The 27,003-nt window shown below is 35.5% G+C and overlaps 1 protein-coding gene across 1 annotated transcript in view; it reads left to right on the forward strand.

The window, feature by feature from the left end:
* Nhlrc2 (NHL repeat containing 2) overlaps nt 1-27,003 on the forward strand; it is a 51,024-nt gene that overhangs the window by 11,494 nt on the left and 12,527 nt on the right. Inside the window, exons 3-5 of the mRNA XM_013017728.1 lie at nt 4,779-5,234; nt 6,327-6,448; nt 11,978-12,107. Coding sequence (XP_012873182.1) covers nt 4,779-5,234; nt 6,327-6,448; nt 11,978-12,107 — 708 coding nt within the window. The remainder of the gene's footprint in view (nt 1-4,778; nt 5,235-6,326; nt 6,449-11,977; nt 12,108-27,003) is intronic.

Genomic DNA, 27,003 nt, shown 5'->3' on the forward strand with positions numbered 1-27,003 from the left:
TGCAAAGACTTAGATGTACTACATCATAGCACCAACTATTAGCACGATAAAGACTAAAATTAGAAATCTCAGAGAAGCACTGTTTTGGGGCGATCATCATGTGGTTTTCCTTGGAGCCAGACCTCTGTAAGGACAGAAGTAAATAAAATAGAAGAGGGTCCAGCAGAAACAAAAGAGAAAGGCCTACCAACCCCTGGCTTCGAGGATGTTACCCCTAAGTGAAGGTGCACGGTAAAAAGAACTGTCAGAAGAGGGCGCTCTCAAACTAGGAACCGTGCCCATAAATGAAGAGGAACAAAGCAGATCCCATCCATGACAAAGCTCATGTAAAAAGCTTACACGAAAACTCTCAGGACCCCAATAACTCAATAGCTATGTGTATATGAACATATAAAATGATGCTTATCAAAATGAACTTCAAGAAATGAAAATGAAGATTTTTTTGTTGTACTGTTTGCAGCTATTTCTTTTCCCTTTGGTTTATTCCCTGATATCACTGTTTTGTTGTTGTTTTTTTGTACCCTTTGTCTTATATAATTTTATTTTATTTGGAGAAGGGAAGAGGAATCATAGAAACAATGGGACAGAGGGTAAACCAATTCAGCAGTGATACTCTAGGCATTTAATGTTGGAAATGAATTTTACAACTTGGGTGAGAGGAGTGAAAGAAAAAGAAGGAGGGGGTAACACTGTTAAAAAGAAATGTACTCATTACCTGATTTATTAACTGTAACAACCCCTCTGTGCACCATCTTTAAAATAAAATTTGAATTAAAAAAAATTCATTTAAAAAGTGACAAAATTGACCAAAGAACATGATATAACACAGTGCTCCTTGCTGGATTCAATGTCTACAAACAGCATTTAGGAATAATGAAAATTGACTTGAATCAGGAATGTATAACTAAGAAATAGATTAAAAAGGAGGAAAAAAAGGAAAAAATGTTTGTGTTGTTTGAACTCCAGAAAGAAAAACAAGTTCCAAATTTTATTAGCAACAACTGAATTACAAAATGCTCAGGGGACAATAAACTCATATGGAACGTAGTAAGGGACAGTTGAAACAAAGCAGAGAGGAAAACCTTGAGAATGAAACTGAGCTAAACAAAGAAGTTTAAAAAGTGTAGGGAGAAAATGATTACACTGGCAGACAGGCAAAAGAGGGCCAACATAAGACTACTTGGATACCTCAAGAAAATCAGAACAACCAACCAAAACTAATGTCTGTAATTAAAATCCACCTCCCCGGCCACCTGCAAAAAAAAAAAAAAAAAAGTGGTAGAAATGAGAGCAATTTGAATCTACATGTTGAAAGGGCATGTTGAGTATCAGGGAAAATTAGCCCAAATAAAACTGTTAGACTTCAAAGACTGGGGGAAAAAAAAAAGGACTTTGAGACCTCCAAACAGACATAAACTAGACTTCACAAATAACATAAGGCCAGGCAGCATTTCAGGAGTCTAAAGATGTGCAAATCAGGACTATCACAGCCAATCATTTGTCCATTAATGCCTATAAAAAACAGTTTATCCAAGAACTCAAAAATACTGTCACATGTGCCTTTTCTGGTTAGGAGAGCTTCATCCAATATGGGGTAGCTAGGAAAACTGCCCATGAGAGTTGAAGATTTTGTATATATAAGTCACGACTAAGATGAAGATGTGGTAGTTTGTGTATTAGTCCTGATCTGATCTGAGAAGCAAAACAACTAAGAGTACTGAGAAGTAGTAGGAGAATAATTGTAGGTAAGTATGGAGCTGTAGCTTCTGGGACCAGGAGCTCAGATTGCAGATGGCAAGTTAAGGTAGTTAAAAAAGAAGATACATGAAGAAGGCAAAGACCAAATAGAACATGAATTGGAGCGTATGTAGGGCTCTGCTTGCTTAATGAGATCATTTATTGTGTTCGTGCATTTATTGTGGACCTAGACACTCACCTGGCTCAGGCGCTAGAGAAGCTGAGGGAGAAACTGAAGTACCTGCAGTGCTTGTGTTTCCTTGAGCTCGTTTGCTACCTACTTCTTTATCTTTAGCCTTTTAGATTTTCTTGTTTAGACGAATGTCTTACATAGTTTGTCCAAATAATTTTTTGTTTAATGGATGAGCCAGCCCATTCATATGTATTCATCTGAATATTGTGTATAACCATCTGAATATTATGTATATTGTTACATTTGTTCTGGTTCTCAATATGGGATTTCTTTGGTTACTCTATTATACTGTTTTTAGCATTTATAGACATTTGTATTCTTACTTGGTTATCTTTGTACTTAACAGCTTTAAAAAATGGTAATGACCAAATTGTTGAGGTATTTCTACACACATAGGCACTATTATAAATGCCTTATGTGAATTTTTCAGTCTACCTGACCTAGGAGGCAGTCACTGACATTTCTCTCATGTCACAGATGAGAAAACATAATGAGAGAGGTTAAGGAATATCCTTTACAACAAGTTTACCACCACTCCTTCCCACCACACCCCTCCAGTCCTCAGGCACCCACACTGGGAATCTTTTTCTCTGTCTTTGTTGTACTTAATCTTCAGTTTTAAGCAGTTGGATTATGATGTGTCTAGACATGTTTTGAAATTTTGGTTTTATTTGCCATATGTTGACCCTGAATTCTCTGATTTTAAATCATTAACCAAATTTTGGAAATTTAGGCATTATTCTGCTTCAGTTTCTTTCTCTTATCCTTCTGGTATTGCATTTACACTGTAGCTGTCTAGACTATTCCACAGATGACTGATGTGTTCATTTCATTCGGTCTCCTTTTTGTGTGTTCTTTAGCTTGGGTCATTTCTCCTGCACTACCTGAAGGGTTCTTTGATCTCTGTGCCTTTTTGCCATTGAGCTCATTCAGTGAATTTATTTCAAATGTTTATTTTCAGTTTTAAGGTTTTAAATTTTTTTAGTGGTCACTATTCTTCTGTTTATGTTTCCTGTCTTTTCATTCATCTCATATATATTTTCCTTTATTATGGAGCACAGTTATAATTGCTGTAGTCTTTGCCAAATAAAATAGGTTCTGGGTTTTGTCAGATGTCTTTTGATTATGGTGTTGTGTTTTTTTTTTCTTTGATAGTAAGTTACATTACCTTGCTCTATAAGTGTCAGATGGTTTTGATTTGTTTACTGAACATTGAAATGTTCTGTATATAGACTTGGGGTTCTGTTACAGTCCAGTCGAGAATATTGATAGTTTTATTTCAGTAGTCATTCATTTGGTAAGTTCTACTCATCTTCCATTGTCTCTCCTGTTAACTCAGTAATTCAGTTCCCAGTTGTCTAAGCATTTGCTACATATTTTTGGTTTTGTCTCATGTGTGGTGTTTAGAGGTTGAGCTAGTAAGCCTGGAGAGTATGTGAACTCCTAAGTGGAGAATGGCTTTTTCCACACTCTCCAGCTTCCCTGGCTCTTTGGGCTAGCAGTGCAGATGGAATCTTAGCCATCTGCATGACAGTAGGACATAACTAGGGGCATTAGAGGGTCAGCTAGAACCCTACAATCATATGGTAGGATTTTCTCAGTTTGACCCTACTATAATTTACCCACTTTTGTGCACTAAACCCTCAAACAATCGTGTGTGTGCCTTTGTTTTGGTTTGAAGAAATTGTGTGGTTTTATTTGATCTTCATGCTGATTGAGTAGTTTGATAGGTATATTTATAGGTATGTTTGAATTTATTACTTCTACCTTGGTAGTAATATTGAGCTTTTCATTCAAACCCAGCCAACCACTTCTCCATTTTTTAAGTAGTTTGGGATATGAACCGAGACCCTTCCACTTGATTAGGTAGGCTCTCTACCACTAAAACTATAGCTCTTGAACTGTAATCCTTCTAATTATGCCTTCTTCGTAGCTGGGATAATGGGAATATACCACCAGTTCCAGCTTGTCTATTGAGATAGAGGTATTACTATTTGTTTGGGTGGGCTTCAAACTGTAATCCTCCTGATCTCTACCTCCTGAGTAACTGGAATTAGAAACATTGGCTACCATACCCAGCTAACTTCTTGAAATAAGGTATTGATTAGGTAAAAGAAATAATTTTTTTAAATTTTTGGCAGTTCTATTCACAAGTTTGTTCTAAGAACTGTATGATGGGAATTTTAAATAAATTGAAGAATTTATGGGAACACAGATTATAATCATTTTGTTAATCTCCGATGAAAGTTAGGTCAGAAAATTTAAGAGAATACTATGATAATAAATACTCAAAAAGAAAATGTAGTCATAGTCATTCTGAATTTCTAAATGATTTATTGAAAGTTGAAAAAAATGAAACATTTTCATTAGACAGTAGACTTTAAGGGCTGTATATGTGGCTCAAGTGGTAGAAGACCTGCTAACAACCTCAGAACCCTGAGTTCAAACCTCAGTATCACCAAAATAAACAACAGATTTTATTATTATTATTATTATTTTGGGTGGTGCTATGGATCAGACCCAGGGCCTTGCATGTCCTAGTCGAGACTTGAACCACAAGATATATTCACAGCCCATAGATTATATTTTTTAAATAGCTTTATCTCTCTAAAAGGCATAATAGTTATAATCCTGCAATAGTATATGGATTTGATCATATATTTTATATAGAAACCAAAATTGTCATTCAGTTTAAATTTTTTAAGTTACTTATATGTGTATTTTAATGCAGTTAAAGATACCAATGTAGTTCTATTTTTCAATCTATGGATTCTATTAATGACCCAAAATTTAATGCATAGATAGTGGTATTTAGTATTTTATAGTATTTATGTTCTTCCCCTTTCAGATGGTCTTCTGGTTGTTGGTGTTCACTCAGCTAAGTTTCCAAATGAAAAAGTCCTGGAAAACATTAAGAGTGCTGTTCTCCGATACAATATTACACACCCTGTGGTTAATGATGCTGATGCCAGCCTTTGGCAAGAACTGGAAGTTTCCTGCTGGCCAACTCTGGTCATTCTTGGACCCCGCGGAAACATGTTGTTTTCTTTGATTGGAGAGGGACACAAAGATAAATTGTTTTTGTATACTTCAATAGCTCTAAAGTATTACAAAGACAGGGGGCAGATCAGAGATAAGAAGATTGGAATAAGACTCTACAAAGACACTTTGCCACCATCACCATTGCTGTTTCCTGGCAAAGTGGCAGTGGATGGTGCATCCAATAGACTGGTCATAGCAGATACTGGACATCACAGAATTTTGGTCGTTTGGAAGAATGGCCAAATTCAATACAGTATTGGAGGTAATGTTTGCTAATTGTTCTGTGACATGTTTTGCAGTGTAAAAGTAGTAGTTGAAGTAAATATAGAGAGTTGACTTGCCTTGGCTTGTAACTTTATTACAGAATTATTTTGTTAATTAATATGTAGTATCTGAACTCTTTACAACAAAAATACCCACAAAGCTCCATCTCAAAAGGAGGGAATGATTAAGTAATATAGTTTTAAAATGTATCAGTATGTCCCATCTTGTTTCCTAAAAGGTTGTCATAGTTACTGTCTTATCAAATATGTGTGTGTATGGATTTTAATTTCTTTTTCCTTTATGCTTGCTTGGAAGGCACTTTAATGTATACTCTGTATGACTGAATTACAGCCAAGGCAAGAAGGGAGATATAGGTTACCATTTAGACCAGAATTACTCTTTATCTTTCTTAAAGTGTGTATGAGATATTGTTGGACTGTATGACAAGGTGAATTAATAGGTAGGAAGGAATCTTAACCTGTTTGTTTTTCTTTTTTCTTTTTTTGTGGGGGTAGGTGGGGAAGTAGTGCTGAGGACCAAACACAGGCCTTGGACATGCCAGGCAAGCCTCTACCGCTGAGCTGCATCCTCAGCCTAGCCTGGGCGTCCTGACTCAAGAAATGCTTGGATGTTTGTCAGAGCTAGGATTGTTTGCAGCACTCTTAAGTATGTGTATTTTTCTAGGGAAAAAGTATATAATTCCTTTTTTTTTTTTTTACTCAAAGGAGCCTGTCTTTCAAAATCATTTAAAAAATCATTGCATATAGATACTATATAAGATTGAAATTACTTTTAAATTTCTAGTTTATGTAAGAAGTATTTAAAGTACTTTTAAAATTGTTTGCTTCTGATAAGTGCTAATGAAACACTCTAGTAACTATTGTACTGTAAGCTTTGTCGTTAATACAACTTGCTCTTGAGAAAAATAGGTATTTGGGGAAGTATTTTAATGATTAGTAACGAGCAAGCAATAGCATGTTATTTACTTTAAAAAAGTCTCAGCATTAAATATAGATTTATTTTTGCTTTGGAAGGGTTTACTTTGTACTCACTTTAAGGAAAAATGTCTCATGGCTATCTTGTCTTTTAGGACCTAATCCTGGAAGAAAAGATGGGATATTTTCAGAATCATCTTTTAACTCTCCACAGGGTGTAGCAATGGTGGATAACATTATATATGTGGCAGACACTGAAAACCACCTTATAAGAAAGGTAATTAAAAAAAAAGAAAGGTAATTTTTCATTTTAAGATAAAGTTTTAATATATCAGTCAAAAAAACACCCTGATAATTATGTATTGCTTTAAATGTTAGAAATTAAATGGCCATGTTTAAGTATGTCAAAGTGTCTTTTTCAGATTTTTTCCAGAGGAACTTGCTTTAATTTTAATTCTTACGTATCTTGCTTGTTTGTTCTGTGAGTATGTAGTTGCCACAGAAGTAAAACCTATTGAGTTCTCTTTTATCCTTTGTCTTAAAGTCATATGACTAATACCCCAGTCTGCTCATTCTGAGCGGACTCATTATCCTAGTCACTAGTTAACAGTGTGATCCTTTATCCTTTTCTGTTAAATTTTCTCAAATATGGAAAAAAATGGTATATTTCTACCTCCCTTCAATTCTTATGCTTTGGCTGGAAATATTACAAGTCAATTAACTAATATAAAATTGATGTCATTTTGTTAAAAGTTGTGTATTTTCTTGTTTAAAAAACACCAATTCATACATAAAGGTAAAAAATTTCCCCTAGCCACCAATTCCATTTGAATATGTATATGCATATAGTGTTTTTTGCAGGCTTTCTTTTAATTCTATATTAACCACATAAATGACATGATAGTCATATTTTATTGTTATTTTAAACATTCTCTGCCAGTAGTAATTTTGTCTATAATCTATTGGTCTTTAAGATGTTATAGGGAAAATAAGTAACCAACTTCCTCTAATCCATCCTGTAGAATAAATACGTTATTTCAAATACTTCCTTGCTTTTCTGTTTCTTTCAGTGTTGACATGTAGCCTCATTTTAACAGTGTCACCTAATATATGTATAGTACCAAATACATACATAAAATATATAATATATACTTCATTATGAATCTCCAGGTGGGCAAAAATGTTCTTTATTGCTGAAGTTCTAACACCTAGAATAGAGACTGGCTTATGGAAGGTGTTCAGTAGATATTTGTTAAATGAATTGATAAACAGATATCTAATAAAACATATATTCCTACTGGTAAAAACAGGTATTATGTACATGTGTTTTTTAAAAAGTCTTTGACTCACAGATTATTGAATATTAGTGGTGTAGGGACTTACTTAGCATTGATTTTCATTGGACTAAGGTTTCTTTTACTGAAAGTGATTTTTATTGTTATTATTAAGCTTTTAAAAAGCAGTATTTCTTTATCATTTCTTTTGGGAGTTACTTTTGTAATGCATCAGAATGTTACAGACATTTAGCCATGTATTAAGGTAATAAGATAGCTGCTAGCCTTCAGTGTTCCCTTGAATGTGCTTGTCATCTTTAGTTCTCCTGCTTTGGAACTTAATGGGCTTTGGAATATTGACCATGAGGCTGCATTTTATTTCATACATTTTAGTACAACTCAGGATTCCTGAGTTGTTCTATATTATATTGCTCGTAAACGTTCTATATTGTATGTAGTTCCAATTTTTCTACTTATCATCACTTGTTATTTCCTTTTCTACTGGATATGAACTGACATTTCACTGTGAATTTGATGCATTTCTGTGATGACTAAAAATGTCAAGAATTACCATTTGTATTTCTTCTTTTGAGAATGATTTGTTGATTCTTCACTTGTTTTTTGAGTTATTGATCTTTTTAACAGCCGAGTTGTAAGAATTCCTTGTATATTCTCAGTAGAAGTTCTTTATCAGAGCATTTGAAGTTTTGTGTTTTTTTTGACATTTGTCAGGTTGTCTTTTTTTTTTTTTTGGTTAGTTGTGGGGCTTGAACTCAAGGCCTGGGTGCTGTCCCTCTTTGTGCTCACAGCTAGCTCTCTGCCACTTGAACTACAGCACCACTTTCCCATTTTTGAGTGGTTAATTGGAGATAAGAGTCTTGCTGGGACTTTTCTGTCTGGGATGGCTTCAAACCACCACCCTCTGATCTCAACCTCTTGAGTAGGTAGGATTACAGGCATGAGCCACCAGCACCTGACTCAAGTTGTCTTTTTACTTATTCTAATCCCTTGAAAGTTGACAAAAGTTTTAAATTTTGATGATGAATTTGTCTGTTTTCTGTAATTGCTTAACTTTCAATGTAATATATAACAATTCATTGCCAAATTCAAGATTACAAAGGTTTATTATGTATTTTCATCTGAAAGCTTTCTAGTAAATCTTTTCATCCCTAAAAAAGTCTCATTCTTTTAAAATTGATTTTCAGCTAGGGTGTGAGGTAAGGATCCACTTCATCCTTGTATGTGTATATCCAGTTATTCCAGAACTATGTATTGAATTGAGTATTCTGTTTCTCTTGAGTATTTCTGGACTTTCAAGTCAGTTCCACTGGTCAGTGTCTGGCCTTAGGCCAGTACCATATGATTTCAAATGTTTTAGCTTTTACTCAGTTTTTAAATCAGAAAGTCTATTTGCTCTTCTATTTTCTTTTTCAGGATTGTTTTGGCTATACTGTATCCCTCGCAAGTCTGTATGAATTTTTGGAATCATTTGTTCATTTATGCCAAAGGCCATTGTTGTTTCTTATGTAAAGAATTGTCTTCAGAAACACATTCTTTTTGTGTTTTAAACTTCTTTTATTATATTGCTGGCTAGGACCTCCATTGACTTTAAGCATCAGTAGTGATAGGTTGGGGATATCTTGTCATGACTATAATCTTAAAGGAAATGTATGAAAATTTTCTCTAAAAATTTAATATTTGCTGTAACTTTGGGAGATAAAATATTAATTGAAATTAAAATAGTAATATATTTTGTCCTTGAGCTGTCAATGTGATGACTATTAGTAGACTCTTGATGTTGAGCTATTATTCTATTCTTAGGAAAAACTTTAGTTAATAATTTTTAGAACATCAAGCTGGATTTGATTAGCTAAAATTATATGTAATTTTTAATATGCATGTTAATAAATTAAATGACTATAATTTATTATACCCTGTCCATGTAGTTTTAGAATCAAGGTCATGCTAACCTCATCAAATCATCAGCTTTATTTTTTTTCTGTATTTTGTAATAATTTGCCTCACTGAATAACTGAATTTGAACACTTGCTAGAACTCCCTTGTAACACCTCTTGAGCCTGGTGCTTTTTTAAGATGTGGTCTGTGATTTTCATATTATTTTTTTATGATACAGTTTTTAAATCAAGATCTATTTCAAGGCCCAACCCAAACTGCCTATTGTATCAACACTAAATGGATTCAATAAGAATAAGGTCAAATTTATTTATTTATTTATTTTTGTCAGTCGTGGGCCTTGAACTCTGGGCCTGAGCGCTTTCCCTCAGCTCTTCAGCTCAAGGCTAGCGCTCTACCACTTGAGCTACAGTGCCACTTCCAGTTTTCTGGTGGTTTATTAGTGATAAGAGTTTCATGGACTTTCCTGCCTGGGCTGGCTTCGAACTGTGATCCTCAGATCTCAGCCTCCTGAATAGCTAGGATTACACTGGTGCCCGGCTTGATTTTTTTTCTTTTTTAAATCTCAGGAGCTTGTAGTACTAAAGAAATAATGTAAAAAGGTATCACTAAAAGAAAGCATTTTAATGTAGTAACAGAATAAAGGACAGAACTATACATTTGTTTCAAATGGGGAAAAATGTGGAATAATACCTATTTGTGATAGAGGAGCTTAGAATGGAAGTGAATATCTTCAATCTAATAAAGGGCGTCCATACAAAGCATGTAGCTCCATTTCATGCAAAATATTGAAGGTTTCACCCCACAATTGGGAACAATTATACTACATAATGAGTGGAATATTTGTCTTTATTTTCCAGGGACATGTCATGAATATAGAAAACTGTAGGGAGTCAGTATTCTTAAGAAATGGGTTTAGGAAGGTTGGAGAAAAAAAAACAGCTTATTAGAAGATTGAGGATATTTTTATATACTAGTAGCAATAATTTGAAAAATGAAACTTAGAAATCTAGTCTATGGTAGCAACAAAACCTAAGTATTTAGAATAAATTTCATATATAGGTATGCTCTGTATATAGTCTGCCTTCTGTATATACAGGTTCTGTATCTGGATGACACACATTTTTTCTTATTATTCTCTATAAATAGTAAAGCATAACAACTGTTTACATAGTATTTGCATTGTGTTGGGTATTCTAAGTTATCTCAACATGATTTAAAGTATTTAAAAGAATGTTCATAGACTATCTACAACTACTTCATGCCATTTCATAGAAGGGTCTTGAACATCCTTGGATTATAATATCCATAGAGATATTCTGGAACCAGTCTCTCACAGATTCTTAAGTATTTAAAATATAAGCTTTATTGCTCAGAAAATTTAATAGTAGCTACTAAATAGGATTAGCATTAAAGGCTCAACTGTAAGATGTCATTTCTTTCCAAACTGATTAAGGGACTAATGTCTGATATATAGAGATTCTTACAACTGAAAAATGAAAAGACAACCTTCAGTAGATGACCGAAGATTTGAACATATTTCTCCAAAGAATACATAAGGATGACTACAAGCACATAAAAAGTATTGAAAGTCGTAAGTTAAGAAGGAATCGTAGGTTAAATGTGGTGGTAAGCTGGGCATCGTGGTGTATACCTTAGCCCCAGCACTAGGGAGGATGAGGTGGGAGGATCACTTAAGCCTGGGAGTTTTGAGATCAGCCTGGCCATTTAATGCGACCCTGTCTAACACGCCACAATGATGTTTTCCACGGGTGTTTGTGATTTACTTTAAAATGCATAAAATATAAACAGTAGTTGAATAAAACAAGTAAAATGCTGATAGAACTTTACTATTGCAAAATTATTTTTTGTGTATGTGTGCTTGAAATTTTTCACAGTAAAAATTAGGAAAAGGGTCTCCAGAGATTAAAAAGCAGGACATCCCATTTTCAGATTATGTAAATTAGAATCAGTATACTAACAAGGAACTGCCTAGGTTCAAATCTCAGACCCTTGACTTACTAGCTGTGGGATCTTGGGAAAACTACTCAGTTATTTTTGAGTCCGTTTTTTTTCTAAAACAATCAAAATCGTAGCATACTAAGTCCTACATATTTCACTTGCTAGCTGAGAATAACTGAAACATATACCTTTAATTTTAATGAACATGTTTTGTTTCAGAATTTTTTGTGGGATCTTGAGAAAACTCAGCTATTTTTCAGTCAGTTTTTTCTAAAATAATCAAAATCATAGCATATTAAGCCCTGCATATATCAGTTGTTAGCTAAGAATAGCCGAAATATGTACCTTTAACTTTAAGAAACGTGTTTTTTTTTTTCAGAATGTTTTTTCTTTTAAAATACTTTATAGTAACATGAGGTGAGTAGCATTCGTGAGAGAAGTATGCAACAGGTAGATATGTAGGGGAAGATAGAAAATAGGGAATGGATGGGAGGGGAAGTGAAAATCACTGATAGTAATCACTTAAATAACAATCCCCTATAATTAGTTAACCTTTTTCATTAAGTATTATGTTGTAAATAACACTTACGTTTTATTGGAATTCTTTACATACCAAAGAAAAAAAATAACATAGTGCATCCATTAAATTTTTGTAGATTGACCTAAATGCTGAGAAAGTGAGCACTGTAGCTGGTGTTGGAATTCAAGGTACAGATAAAGAAGGAGGAGCCGAAGGAGAACAGCAGCCCATTAGCTCTCCTTGGGATGTCGTGGTTGGAACATTGGGTATGTAAACATTTAATATTAACCTTTGCTTTTAAAAAGTAAGACAAAAAATATTGTCCAAAAAGAAATGTGCTCATTCTTTATGATGGAGGCATAGAATTCCATTGTGTGTGTATGTATGTATGTATGTATATATATATATATATATATATATATGTATGTATGTACACATACATATATATACACACACCATACACACACACACATCACATTTCTTTGATCCATTCATCTACTGAGGGTCATCTGGGTTGGTTGGTTCCATATCTTAGCTATGGTAAATAATGGTGCAACAAACACAGTTGTACTGGTAGTTTTAGTATGGCCTATTTGTGATCCTTTGGGTAAATGCCTAAAAGTGGGATTGCTGGGTCATAGGGGAGCTCTATGTGGAGTCTTTTGAGGAACCTCCATACTGCTTTCCAAAGTGGTTGAACAAATTTACATTCCCACCAACAATGCGGTAGGGTTCCCTTTTGGCCATATCCCCTCCAGCATCTGTTGTTATTAGATTTCTTGATTATATCCATTCTAACTGGGGTGAGTGGAATCTCAATGTTGTTTTGATTTGCATTTATTTTATGACTAGAGAAGTTGAGCATTTCTTCATGTGTCTATTGGCCATCCTCCCCATTTGTTAGGAAATGGAAGACGTGGAAAAAATTCTATTAAGTGAAGTAAGCCAGACTCAAAGAAACATAGGTCCATGGTTTCCCTTATCTGCAATAACTAGTATATGTCTAGAACAAGCAGAAGAGGTCAAAAGCTATGTACATATGACCATTTAACCTGATGCTAAGCAAAATGAATCTCAAGATAGGGGCACAAGAGATTTTATCTTTCTTTCTTTTTTTTTTTTTTTGTCAGTTGTGGGACTTGAACTCTGGGCCTGGGCTCTGTCCCTGTGCTCTTCCACTCAAGGCCAGTACTCTACTGCTTGAGCCACAGTGCCACTCCTGGTTTTTGAGTGGTTTATTGGAGATAAGAGTCTCACGGACTTTCCTGCCCGGGCTGGCATTGCAATCCTCAGATCTCAGCCTCCTGAGTAGCTGGGATTACAGGCGTGAGCCATTGGCACCCAGCTTGATTTTATCTTTCTTGTTCTTTTTAATGTAGTTATAATGTACTATGTGATTTTTTTTTGTTTCTTTGTATGTTCTTCCCCCATAGTACAACCCTTGTTGTCACTGTATTTGATTCCGGTATCCTGCATCTTGTATATACATTTTTCTAAAATGGGGAGGGGAAGGGAAACAACAAAATGCTGAAATAAGGATACAGGATGACCCATTGTAACAATGAGAGGTACAAGACACTATGTTGAAAATGAATTTTACAACTTTGTGGGGGTGGGGGGGGTGGAGAAGGAGGAGGTGGGGAGGAAAGGGATGGTAGGGGAAAAACAAAGGAGGGTGTTGCAATGCTGGATAGGAAATGGACTCATTACCTTGTTCATATAACAGTAACCCCTCTGTATAGAATCTTTACAATAAAAAATACATATTAAAAATAAAAAATGTGCTCATTACCTGACTTATGTAACTATAACTGTTATGTACATCATTTATATCACCTTTGTAATAACAATAATTTTTTAAAGGCTTCAAAAATATTCTTGAGCCAGATGTGGTAGCTCACACCTATAATCCCAGCTTCTCAGGAGGCAGAGAACATTGAGATCTTAGTTCTAGGCCAACCTGAGCAAAAACTTTACAACACCTTGTCTCAGCCAATAAAAAGTGGGGTGTAGTAGTGCACATCCGTTATCCCAGCTAGTTGGGAAGTGTAAATAAGAGGATTGCAATCCAAGGCAGCCTCAATTAATTAATATTTGAGACTGTTTTAAAAAAATAAAGCAAGAAGGGCTGTGGGTGTTGTTCAAAAGGCAGTGTTTAACTAGTAAGCACCAGACCCTGAGTTTGTCACCCCAGTACTGCCAAAACAAACAAAAAATTCTTGAGATACTCATTTGGCTATTTGGGCTAACTATACTGCTAGTTATCTAATATATTTTCATTTGTGGGCTAGTTCAATGATAATGTATTTTATATACAAAATGAGTATAATTTTCCTATAATTTAGAGATCTTTCATTTGAGCTGTATCTTCTAGTTAATGTATCTGTTGATATCCTTAAATTGAAAGGTGTGTGATTTTAGAACCTCAAAAGATTATTTATGGACTATATTGCTGAATAGTGCTCGTACTCTAGTTTGAAAAATCAAAAATTAAAGGGAAAAGCTGCTTTTTCTTTAGTTTTTAAATTTTTTGGTACAGTATTAATATAATATTTTCTTCTGAGCAATTAAATTTTATAGGCTGGAAATGTGGCTTAGTGGTAGAGTACTTACCTAGCATGTATGAAGCCTTGGGTTTGGTTCCTCAGTAATTAACAGGAAAAGCTAGAAGTGATGCTGTGGCTCAAATGGTAGAGTGCTAATCTTGAGCAAAAGAAGCTAAGGACAGTGCCCAGGTGCTCCAAGACTGAAAAAAAAATCACTCTAAGGCATTAGGCAATTGATAATAGATGAGACATTACCTTTATGATCTTATTGACTAAATCAAAACCAGAGTACTTCTGTTAGTATTTTGGTTTGTCATTGGTCCCCAGCAGTAGTGAGTAGTGAGATAGCTATGTATGTCTATGGCTTCAATCTGACAAATGAATCAAGAAGTAGAGGACATTGACAGTCACATTTTCAATGGATTCATGTAGTCTTAATATATTTAAAGACAATTTAGTTTATACTTGAGATAATTTTCTGTTATGGTTTCGATTAAGTAATAATTCAAAGACTTTTTCTGTTGTGATTTTTATAAAGCTATTAACATAAAACAAGTGAGTATAATTCTGGTTAATTTTTTAATATATATTTTTTATTGTAAAGATACTGTACAGAGGGATTACAGTTACATGAGCAAGGTAATGAGTTCATTTCCTATCGGGCATGTTACACCCTCCTTTATATTTCCCCTACTATCCCTTCCCCACACCCAATCCTGCCTACCCCCCAGCAAAGTTGTAAAATTCATTTTGGAGAGCAGTATAGAGGTTCCTCAAAAGACTCCACATAGAGCTCCCCTATGACCCAGCAATTGCACTTTTGGCATTTACCCAAACGATCACAAACAAGGCCATACTAAAATTGGTTAATATGTTTAACTTGGATATTTTATGTGAAGACCTTACTTTTTCTATTGTTACTTTATAAAGATATTAACATTAATAAAATAAGTGAGTGAATTTCTACCTAATATGTTTAACTTGGATGTTTTATGTAGGTTATTTTTAAAAATATATTTTGGAATTCTGTGTTTTAAACAATAATGAGTTGTTTGTGGCTCATGAAAGGAGTCATATAATGGAATGGTTAACTTTAGGTCCAGACAGTAGGGGATATACATAGAGAATTCAATACACCAGTTAAAACTCAGTATCCTTTTTATTACCATTCAGCAATTCCAGACAATTTCAGATGTTGTGTGTGTATGCATGTACTAAGACTTGAACTCAAGACCTCACACTGTTCCTTGGCTTTTGCTGCTCAAGACTAGTCTTCTACCACTTGAGTCATAGTTCTACTTTTGAGTTTTTGGAGTGTTCTGGGTGATTAATTGGAGATAAGAGTCTGATGGATTTTTTTCTGCCTGGACTGTTTTTTAGCCTCTATCTGCTGATCTCAGCCTCCTGAATAGGTAGGATTATAGGTAAGAGCTACCAGCAGCTAGCCAGTCTCAGAATTTTTAATCCCCTCCAGGATTTATACCACTGAGCTCTTAGAACATAAATCTCAAGGATGGAAAGAATTAGAAATGTAACTGTCAGTAACATAGTCAAAGTGGATACAAATTCCTGCTTTGGTATGTTGTTATTATTTCTCAAGGGGAGATGAGATTCTGCACTTAAAATGTCAAGCCCCTCCCCCAGTGATTTATAACCAGTCAATTATATCACAATATAGTAATAAATGTTAGCATTTTGCCACATTATATCCATTGTATCTATTAAAGTTGCCACAATCATACTACATGGAAATCATCTCAAAACTCATCCAGTCATAAACCTCTATTTCTTGCTTGCACACGGGATTGGAGTTCAGCAAGTGGAGACTTGGGAAGCCTGGGCTTAGTCCAGATCTGTTCTACATGATACTCATTGTCTATAACATAGTCTTCTCTTGACAAAACCCTGAAACACACAAGGGTAAGCCCCATTATATACCATGCTTTTACTCATGGCATATCTACTTACACACTGTTTTAAAACAGTTTTCATAGCTGGGAACCTGGGACTTATGCCTGTAATCTTAGCTATTTAGCAGCAGAGGATTAAGGTTCAAAGTCAACCTGGGCAGGAAAGTCAGTGAGATTCTTATATTCAGTTAACCAACAAAAAGCCATATATGTGGAGCTGTGGCTCAAGTGGTAGAGCACTATCTTTGAGCAAAAATTTTGCTCAGGGACAGTAGTACTCAGGCCCTGAGTTCAAGCCTCAGGACTGGCATTAAAAAAAAAAAGTCTCCTAACAAAGTACAGCCACAGGACTAAGTTTGCCTACAGGATGCCATAGCAAAAAATGTGGACACAAGAATTGTTCTTCACCTGTCACTTACATTACAATCTGCATTATGTAACAGAATGTATTTGACTAAATTCTATTTATTTAGTGAGCAAAGAACACTTACGATCCAATCATACCTTATGACATGGAATCTCTAGTTGTTTATCTTTGTATTAACAATGCATCCAACTTGCTCAAAGAAAAATCCTCACTTTATTGACAAGTACTCTGATATCAGGTTCCAACTCAAATGATGTGCTATGAAGGCTTACATCTTTATTAAGTTCAGTTTTCACGGAGCCAAGTCCTGATTCAACTTAACAGATGATCCTTCTGCATTTAATTTAGAACTGAACATATCTTCACTTCAGGTACTTGGCAAGAGAAGTACTGTTGAATGCACTTAAGCTCAACACCTTGCAGAATGCTGCCTAAGAGAAAGTGGTTTTCAAGTACTGTCTGAAGGACCTTAAGTTACAATGGTCATGCTAGCCCAGGAGTGTTAAATCTTTGATTCTTTACCTTGGCATTGTAAAATATTGTGATCATTGCAAACTACCTATAAATTTCTGGATATTTCCAGAAATTCTAGTTACAAGTTGGAAGTTACAAAGTGGTGTGCTACCTCAAAACATTTTAAGAATGATGACTTTAAAGAAGAGCAGGTACCTGTGGTTTTCAGATGATGTTTGTAAGCTTGTACAACTGTGCATATAGGTATTTATGTAATGAAACTTTATATAATGTGTTTCTGCATACATAATTTAAGATTACACAATTTTAAAAAGATTAGGTAAAGAGAATAAGAAATATTAAGGAGAAATCCACAGCTGAATGTATATACTTGACCAAGAGCCCTAGCTTAATAATGTACTTCAAGGAGAGATTAAGAAAGGTACTTAAAATATTTCTGACTATTTAACATACATAGGTAATTTGTATGTGTGTATATATTTTAAATAGTAACTGCATATTTAAGCTTGTCATGTTAGTGATAAAAGCATAAAATAGCATAAAGTGTTTTTTAATGAATTTCATCATTTTTTTTTGGTTGTCACTTTAGATACGATCAAAACTTTTCTGTGTTCCAAAATGAATGAGTAGCTATAGTAAATTCATTTTTAGCAGATGTTTTGTCAGGTTTCTATAATGTGGATGAAGTCTGTGTTAATTCCACTGATGCCAGATGGTAACCTGAAAAAATGTTTTAAGATAAAGGGCAGGACCCCTGCTAGTCTCTAAGCACTTCGGATGTTACCTGATTTAGAAACCTTCGTAGAAAGGATAGTGTGCCTGAATCCCATTAACCTCTCATGGCCCTTTAATCAGCATTTTCCTCAGTACAAATTGAGCTTTTGTTATACAACCTTAATGGTTGAAATCTATCTAGTCTGCCAGTCAGTCTACCATATTAGTGCTTAGATAATATGCTCTGTGACTGCTACAAAATGCCATTAAAATATTGTTTGCTTTTAAAATAATCAGATGATGCAGAAATTTTTGAAGTGATAAATTTTATGTAATCAGCATTTTTATTTTGGAAGAGTTGTTCAATCTTTATGTCTGAAATTTGAGAGACTACAATATTATCTTGTCCCACTGACTTGGTGCTTATCAGGCCTTTTCTTAATGAAGTATAATTTACATAAAGCAAATTTTATCCTTACCGGGTAGACAGTTCTATGGATTTTGATCAAAGTATACAGTGTTCTAATCAGTCTTACTACCATCACCACACCACACCAGCTCTGGCAGCGGTGGTCTCTGCTGATCCTCAGCAGTCTTTATATCTGGCTTCTTCCTCAGAAATTTACTTTTTTTAAATCATGAACAGTCCACTTATATGGCTGTACCCTTTGCCTTTTCAAGCAACTGGTGGACATTTGAGATGGATACCATAAAGCCTCAATGAACCTTTTATGTGTGTGTGTGTATTTGTAACAAGTGTAAGGAGAGGGGAGCGGGAGATAATGTCTTTTACTTATCTTGGGCAGATGCCTAGGAATCAAATTAATTGCCAAGTTGTTTTCCAGAGTGCCTGTTTTCTTAGTTTCAAGTGTGTCTGGAATCATTGCTTCTGCCTGAAGAACCTTTTCTAAAATATCTTTTAATCCAAGTCTGTTTGGGATGATTTTTCTGAGCTTTTCCCTTATTTTTAAGGATAATTTTGCTTTATATCTATGTCTAGATTGATATTTTTTCTGTTAATACTTTAGGATTCACTCCATTATCTTCTGGTTCACATAGTTTTCCTCACAAAGGTGTACTTTTACTTTTTTCCTCTCTTATTGCTTTACATCTAAAGCATGTTTTCATTCTACTTTAAACATTTACCTTTGGGTTTTAGCAGTCAGGAGTTATCCAACCTGAAGTTCGTGAGTCTGTGCTTTGATATCCATTATTTTTGAGAAATCCATAGCCATTCTGTTTTTCAGATATTTTTTCCTACCTTTCTCTTTTCTTCTAGTACTTCAAGTATTCATATATGTGATTCTTTGATATTACATCAAGGTGTTCTTTCAGAATTTTTTTCTTTTTGTGTTAATTTGGTAATTCCTCTATTTAGCTTCAAGTCCACCAGTTCTTTTCTTAGCTATGTGTAGCTGGCTGACAAGTCTGTTGAAGAAATTCTTCATCTTCAATACCCTGCCTTAAAAAAAAAAGTTTCTATTTTACTATTTTTTATAGTCTATTTCTGCTGAAATTTTCCACCTATTTAGGTATGTTGGCTACCTTATTTTCTAGTCTTTTACATAGTAAATAATTATTTCATATGTGTCCAGTAGTTCTAGACTTCAAGTTTTATCTGAGTCCAGTTCCATTGATCTTTTTGTTCACTTAAAAATAGGTAGTTTTCTTGCTTTTGTGTTGGATTTCTCATTGTTTATATGAGGCTGAGAGAGCAATATTTTGGGCCATTATTGTTGGAGATTGTCACTTTTTCAGAAACTGTATTGGTCTGGGCTCTACTATTACTTTTGTTGTGGACAGCACACCATACATAGCTTTTCATTTCCTGAAGCTGGTTTGCTATTGCACTGTAGCCCAGGCCTTTGTGCTTGAAGGTCACCTCAGTGGCCACTGGCTTCCCTCAGCTTTCTGCCATCCCAAAACAACAGAGCCCTACAGTGGCTCTTCCTCTTCATGCTTGCAGTTTCCTCAGTTATACTGCTGTTGTTTGTTACTTTGCACTGGGTCTGCTTTGGGGATGGGGCTATTCTGGTTGTTCTGGTCCAGCTTCCGTTCAGTCTTGGGCAGGCTGTGACTGACTAGGCACTGAGGACAGGAGAACGGGAGCATTTTCATTGCCTCCATCCCTCCTCTGATGGCAATAGTCTGCCTTGTCTGTGGCTTGTCTGAAAGTATCTTGCTTTCCTCTCAGAAGCCCACTGGAGCTCTAAGAGTCTTTGGCAGAGGGCAGAGCCTTGCCCTCCCTGGGCATTGAGTTTTCTCCTCTGCATTCCCCTGGCTGTAACATCCTGTGCCCTGGGATGACACTTTGCTACTTTTCCCTTGAGACTCAAGGCTTTGCTTCATAGGAGCTGTAGAAGCTGTGGAAACAAATCTGTTTACACTACAGAGGATTTCATAGAGGCTGGAAAGACGGTGCTGGTTATAGCTGCCTAAAATGATACAGAATTTTTAAGAGCTGAATTTGGTGATTTTCACATTTTACTATTTTATTCCTATTCTAATCTTTATTGATAACTAAGAGCTATTTTACTTTAAAAATATTTATTCCTAGAGCCTTGTCAGCTTTTGGCATCATCTATCTTTTAAAAATTATATTTAGTCATGACTGTTGAAAGTCAGTAATACTAAGTACACTCCTAATTTGAAATTGAAATGTTTGAAATTACCACATTCTCGTTGGAAGGAACGAAACTAATACCCATATTCAGTAATGGAACTATGTGCTTTAGATTCCAACTCCAGAATGAAGAGCATAAATTATTAACATTGATACCTATTAGTTTCATAGGCATCATAAATGCCAAGTCACCGTGCTGTTTTGCTTTCTTAAATTCTTATTTTGTGTGCAAAAACAGCTTCTTCAGCCTTTACTGAAATAACGATCATGCACGGTGAAAATTCCATGCAAGGTGGGCTGCATGGTGCTATGCCATGGGCTCTGGAGCCAGACCTCCTGAGGCTCCACGTTCCAATAGTTGTGTGACTTTTGGCAAACTCCTCAGCCTCTGTGCCTCCACTTCCTCACCAGTCGGTAGTTATGAGTAGTGCCTTCCTCAAGGACTGAAGATTGAGAGATGACAGCACTCATTGCCTCAAATGCACTGGGCTTGCTATTCTCTTTTTTTATCTTTTGTTGTAAAAGTCACAAAGAAATGCTGATGATCTAAACCAAACCTAACCTAGACCAGGCTGGAAACTGGAAGGTGTACTTTTAGGAGATATCCAGCCATAGACCACTTGGTAAGGGCACCAAGACAAGGGCAGGTGGGGTTTCTTTAGCTTTTCAACCTGCAGTAGGAAGCTTCGGGTACATTGATTCTGTTTCTGATCACACATGAAAAAGCAGTTGGTTACATAGGTCAGAGCTAAGTGAACAAGGTAGAAGGGAGGAAGACTAAAGGCCAGTCAGGGAACTGGACAGAGAACAAGCTCATTTTTGTAGGTCTTTCATTCTCATGAGAGCATTTAGAAGCTGGAGTCAGATATACTGATGAACTCATTCCAGACTTAGCTGTGTGAATATTAGCAAACTATTTAATCTCCTTGAATTTGTTTCTTTATAAAATGAAAATGATGGGAAGACTTCTCAGACTTCTTAAGTTAAAGGAAATAATTCATTTGCAGTACCTGGCATCATGCCTCCTACAGAGCAAGTGTTCTGGATGATTACCGTAATGTTACCATCATCATCATTGTAAGTTGGTACTTAGAAACCCAAAGACAAGCACCTTATGTTGCCATTGCTTCTGCTTCTATCCTTTTTTTCCATTGCTCTCTAAAAGAAAATAGATACACAGAAACCAAGACAAAACCAGTGCTCACACTTGATCAGTGCAAGGCCTTTGCGTACAAAGCAAACCCTGGCTGAGCTAGCCTGACCTATGGAGGCCACACTTTCAGTCCAGTATGTACCAGCAACGCTCTCCTTTGCCAAGGCAGTCTCTGAAAGCTGTTATGGCTGAGCATAAAATTCATCTGACTTGGCTTTCCTGGGTTTTCTTTCTTCCCTTCTTTCCCTTTCCTTTTTTCTTTCTTTCCTTTTCTCTCCTTTTCCCATCCTCATTTCTCTTGACTGTTGTTGTTGTTGTTGTTTGAGGCAGGATTTTGTTACATATTCCAGGCCAAATTTGAATTTAAGTTTAAAATTCTCATGTCTTATCCTTCTGAGTGCTGGAATTACAGGCATATGCCAACAGCCTCTTCTGAAGCTAGGACATTCCTGTAGAAGAGAGAGTGTGTTCTCAGCTGGGAACAGGCTGAGAGACCAGGTGGGGGGTGGTCCTTGCAGTAATCTGCGGGCTTAGAGCAAGGTGGAGGTGTATGAAATAGGCAGGTTCTGGATCTGTTTTGAATAAGGAAACAATAGGATTTATTGACAGATCCTATGTGACCTAAGAGAGAAAAAGGAAAGGATGATGATCCTGGGTGTTTCTTCCAAGAACAGAACATGAGTCTCTCTCTACATTCTATACCAGTGATCCTTGGTGAGGGGACAGGCATATCTTTACTAGATTTACCCTTAGGTGCTTGGTGTCTTTTAGTGACACCATAAGGGTTTGCTTCTATTTGTTTGCTGGCTTACCAACAGAATTTTTTTATTTAATGACCTGTATTCAACAACTTGCCTAAACTCACTTACGAATTCCGGTGATTCCTCTGTAAAACTTTCAAGATTTCCTGTGTACCTAGTCATGACATCTGCTAATAACTGCTGTTTTATTTCTAATCTTTCCCTTTTTGCTTTTTATTTCCTACTTGGTTATACAAGCGAGCTCCTCCATCTGAGCTAGACAGAGATAGAAGTGTTGCTAGGAGGTGTGTTCACCTCATTTCTGTTCACAGGAGGAATGTTTGCAGGTTTTCTCTGCTAAGTATGGTGCTTATCATAGATTTTCTGAAAGTATTTTTTATCAGATTAAATAAGTTGTATGCTGATCCTAGTTTGCTAAGTTTTTATCACATTTGGAAGCATAATAAGAGAAGTTAGAAGGCTTTATTTTTTAGTTATTTATAATAAAAATAATACCTTAATTATATCAATGTTTTTGCAGAACTGTATTACCATGCAAAATACTATGCATGAAATAGCTGAAGATATGATTAGGGTGATATTCTAGTCTCCTTGTTTTTTTAGAGGATAATAGCAAATTTACAGCAGATTTCTTTGATTAGGGATATATCATTGGTAGTGAAATTGGGTTTTTAGACCCCCAAGCACAAAGTACAGGAGTTCTACAGTAGGCCTGGCCACTTGCACTTATATCCCAAATGAAGAAATATAGTGAAGGGCCAAGAAAAGAAGTTTAGTACCTTGGAGCCATGGGAAGACAGCACTTCAGCACGTCTTCAGGGGTACGTATTAGCTTCGGGTTAAATAGATAAGATTGTGGTCAGGGAGTAAGAAAGGTATCCATGGTTAAAATAGCCTCAAGTCACAAATGTGTGGCCTGGTTGGCCATTAGCTCACTTTGTCCTTCAAGTAATACTGGGGAACTGTTATCACTTTATTACTGAGGGCAAGGTGATCTCCTGAGTTTTGAGCTGTTTTCTTTAAGATGATAAGAAGGTATTGCCTGTTTGAGAGGCAAGTTACCTTCCACAAAAGATGTTTCTCACTAAATATTCTTTCCTCTTCAAAACAAGGTAATTGCAAAGGGACTGCAGCAGCGAATAGTTCAGATCAAAGGGCACAGACACAAAGTTAGGGGACTTTTACTTAATTCATAAGCTCCAACAAAAGCATCTTAAGTTGTCTCTTACACTAGTATCATAAAATACTGAGTCATTAACATAACTGTAATAACAAAATGAGGACGGTTTCTTCTGCTGTTCAGAAGAAAGTTTACTTATTCAATAAACAATCTTTGCATGTCTGCTATATGTTATGCATTATTTTAATTGTTGATAATAAAACTGTGAAAGCTGCTAACCTCATAGATGAACTTAACAGAAAAAAAAAAGCAGTAAGCAAATAACATGTAGGATAACAACAGATCCCATGAAGAAAAAAATAAGGCAAGGTAGGGGTTAAAAATACAATGATGTAAAGGAGAATATTCTTAGGAGAGGAGCACAGAGACACAATGCCTATGTGCCTCCGATCATATAAAATGATACTTAGCAAAATGAATTTCAGGAACTGGAAGTGGGTGTCTTCTGTTTTTATTTTCGTTTATTTTGTCTTGTTTATCTGTCTTTGGGAGGGCAAGGGGGTTACAAAGTGGAGAGACAAAGGGTGAACAAATATATCAGTGGTATTCATTGGACTCTATGTTGAAAAGTGAACTATACAACTTGTGAATGGGGATGGAAGGGAAAAACTGGGAGAGTGTGAGGGAAGGCGTGACATATGTACTCATTACCTGACTTACGTAACTGTAACCCCTCTGTACATCACCTTTATCATAACAATTAATTTTTTAAGAAAAAAAGATGGTGTGTGTGTGTGTGCGTGCGCGCGTGTGCGTGTGCATGCACGCACGCTAGATAAAAGAACAGGAAAGAGGGCTGATCAGAGATCCCAACTGACACTATGGTCTGGAGGATGAATGTCCTAGGAAGATTTTCAGGTTAAAAGACAGCAAGTATCACTTAGCACCTAACACATGCCAATGGCATATTAGGTGCTTTACTTAACTTGCCTTATACATTCTTCCCAATAATTTTTGAAATAGGCCACAATCTTCTTCTTTGACAGTTGGGGAAACTGAGTCACAAATTAGGAAATAATGTAGTCATGATTCAAATCCAGAACTACCTGCTACCACAGCCAAGGAATTGAAGAAAGGCACTTCCAGATGCCCTCTTCATTTAGTTGTCTGTTGTACGACCATAGAATAATTTCATAAGCAAGTGGAAGAACTGCGTAGTGGACTTGAACTGCAGTCATTTACAATACTTTGTGTAATGCTCCAAAAATGTTTCTGAGTAAACTCAGGCTTTAGAATGTTATGAGTAGAAAACATTCCAAATTGTGTTAAAATTAGTAAGCATGATTACTTTGATGCCTTTTGTTTACACTACTTAGTGAAGTGTTGTGTTTTGTCTTGTTTGGTTGGCCATTCCCCTAGCTAATAATACCATTGTCTAAACAGGAACATAAACTCATTTTCATTGTGAAATGCTAAATATTTATAATCTTTGGCTTTATGGTGGATTTAACACAAATAAGCAGCTGTAAACTGAGAGCTTTATTAGCGATCATCTGTTGGTAATACATTCATTGTTAATGCCTACTATAAGATTAATACATTTATGTGAAAAAAATTATACTTTTTATCCTCAGTGCCATTTATCAAGGGCTATTCAGTGTATATATTTTACTCTCCTAATACAACATACTACAAAATTCAGATCCACATTCATAAAATAATGATTATGGCTGACATTTGAGAGTGGCTGTTTCTCAGTGTTATTCTCAGTGCTTCACATACTTTGAACTTTTCATTTGAATGTCATTATATCTAAAATAATGGAATATTTTATTAACTTAGATGTTCTAGTCATTCTAATAGTAGCAGCATATAGCCCTAGAATAGCTAAAGGAGCTGTGTGGTATGTTAAAAATTAATTGTGGAAAGCTTTTGATCTAGTTTTTAAGGTCTTTAAGCAGAATAGATGGCCACCAGTGTCACTTTTAGTACAACCAGATCTGAGTATGAAAAAGAAAATGAGGAGAATTGCTTCTCTTTAGATGTTACTAGATTGCAATTCTGAACACAGATAAAGAAGTACCACATGGAATGGTTAAGGGAATAGACTTTCTGTTGGCCTGCCTGGCTCAGTTTAATTCCTTCATATGCTAACTCTGTGAATTTGGCACGTTACTAACCTCTACAAGGCTCTGTTTATTCATCTGTAATTTAGACCTCCTAATAGTAACCAGCTCATGGGCTTTGGAAAAAATTGCCACAAATGTCTAAGTGCTTGGCACATAGCAGCCAAAGTTACTTGAGAACCAACATCATTGTAGGTTTTTGCTATTGTTAAATTAAGGGACACTTAAGAGTAACACCAATTACAGAGGGAAAAAACAACAATTCTTTCTGGACACAACTACTTGAAATTAAAAGAGATGAAAATAAACTAGCCCCATTAAGCATATTTCCATTAGTGTAAGTTAAATTATCTCATTTACTTAAGCAGATATTCTAAATTAAAATAGTGAAATATTTTAACAGTACAATCAGTTTAAGAAATGCAGCTTTGTTGCATTGTAATAAGCTGTAACATCCTTCAGTCTAAAAAAATAGAAAATTATTTATTGTTATTTACTTATTTTTTGTCGGTTGTGGGTTTGTACTCTGGGTCTAGGCGCTGTCCCTGAGCTCTTCAGCTAAAGGCTACCACTTGAGCCACAGTGCCACTTTCGGTTTTCTGATGGTTTTTTGGAGATGAGTCTCATGGACTTTCCTGTCCAGGCTGGCTTTGAACCATGATCCTCAGATCTCATTCTCCTGAGTAGCTAGTATTACAGGCATGAGCCACCAGCCCCCAGCTGAAGATTATTTATTTTAATAAACAGTTATATGGTATTCTATCCTTGATTGTTTTATATGCCAGCTAATATCTTTTTTAAAGCTTCACAAATAGCCAATGGATTTTTAAATAATACTGAGATGGCAATATACTTGCCATGAACTCTTAGAAGATTTCACTTTTTGGTGGAAATTGGCAGTTTATTTAGAGATGTCAACTTATTTCTTCTGTCACATAAGAAATCAAATAGTCATTATCCAGTGATGCAGAGATTGAGAAAGCGTGGAGCTAGAGATGTAGCTCAGTGCTATAGCACTTGTTTAGCTTGTACTAGGCCCCGAGTTTCATTCCCAGCATCGAAAAAAAGAAAAAGAAACAACAACAAAAACCCTTTGGCTTTTGTTTAAGGAGATATACGAATCTCCCTGGCTTGGTCAATACATACTATATACATATTTTTGAATTATCACCCTGCGTACCATTTTTAAAAAGAGGAAAACTGGTTATAATATTGTAGCGGGTAAAATTCAAATCTAAAGAAAAAAATCCTCTCACTAAAAGAACAGAAAACCCAGGAAATGGAAAAACTTGGAAAAAATTATATTAAGTGAAGTAAGCCAGGCCCAAAGAAACATAGGTCCCATGGTTTCCCTTATTTGCAATATCT

This window comes from Dipodomys ordii, unplaced genomic scaffold (assembly GCF_000151885.1).
Source record: "Dipodomys ordii isolate 6190 unplaced genomic scaffold, Dord_2.0 Scaffold36, whole genome shotgun sequence".
Lineage (NCBI taxonomy): Eukaryota > Metazoa > Chordata > Mammalia > Rodentia > Heteromyidae > Dipodomys > Dipodomys ordii.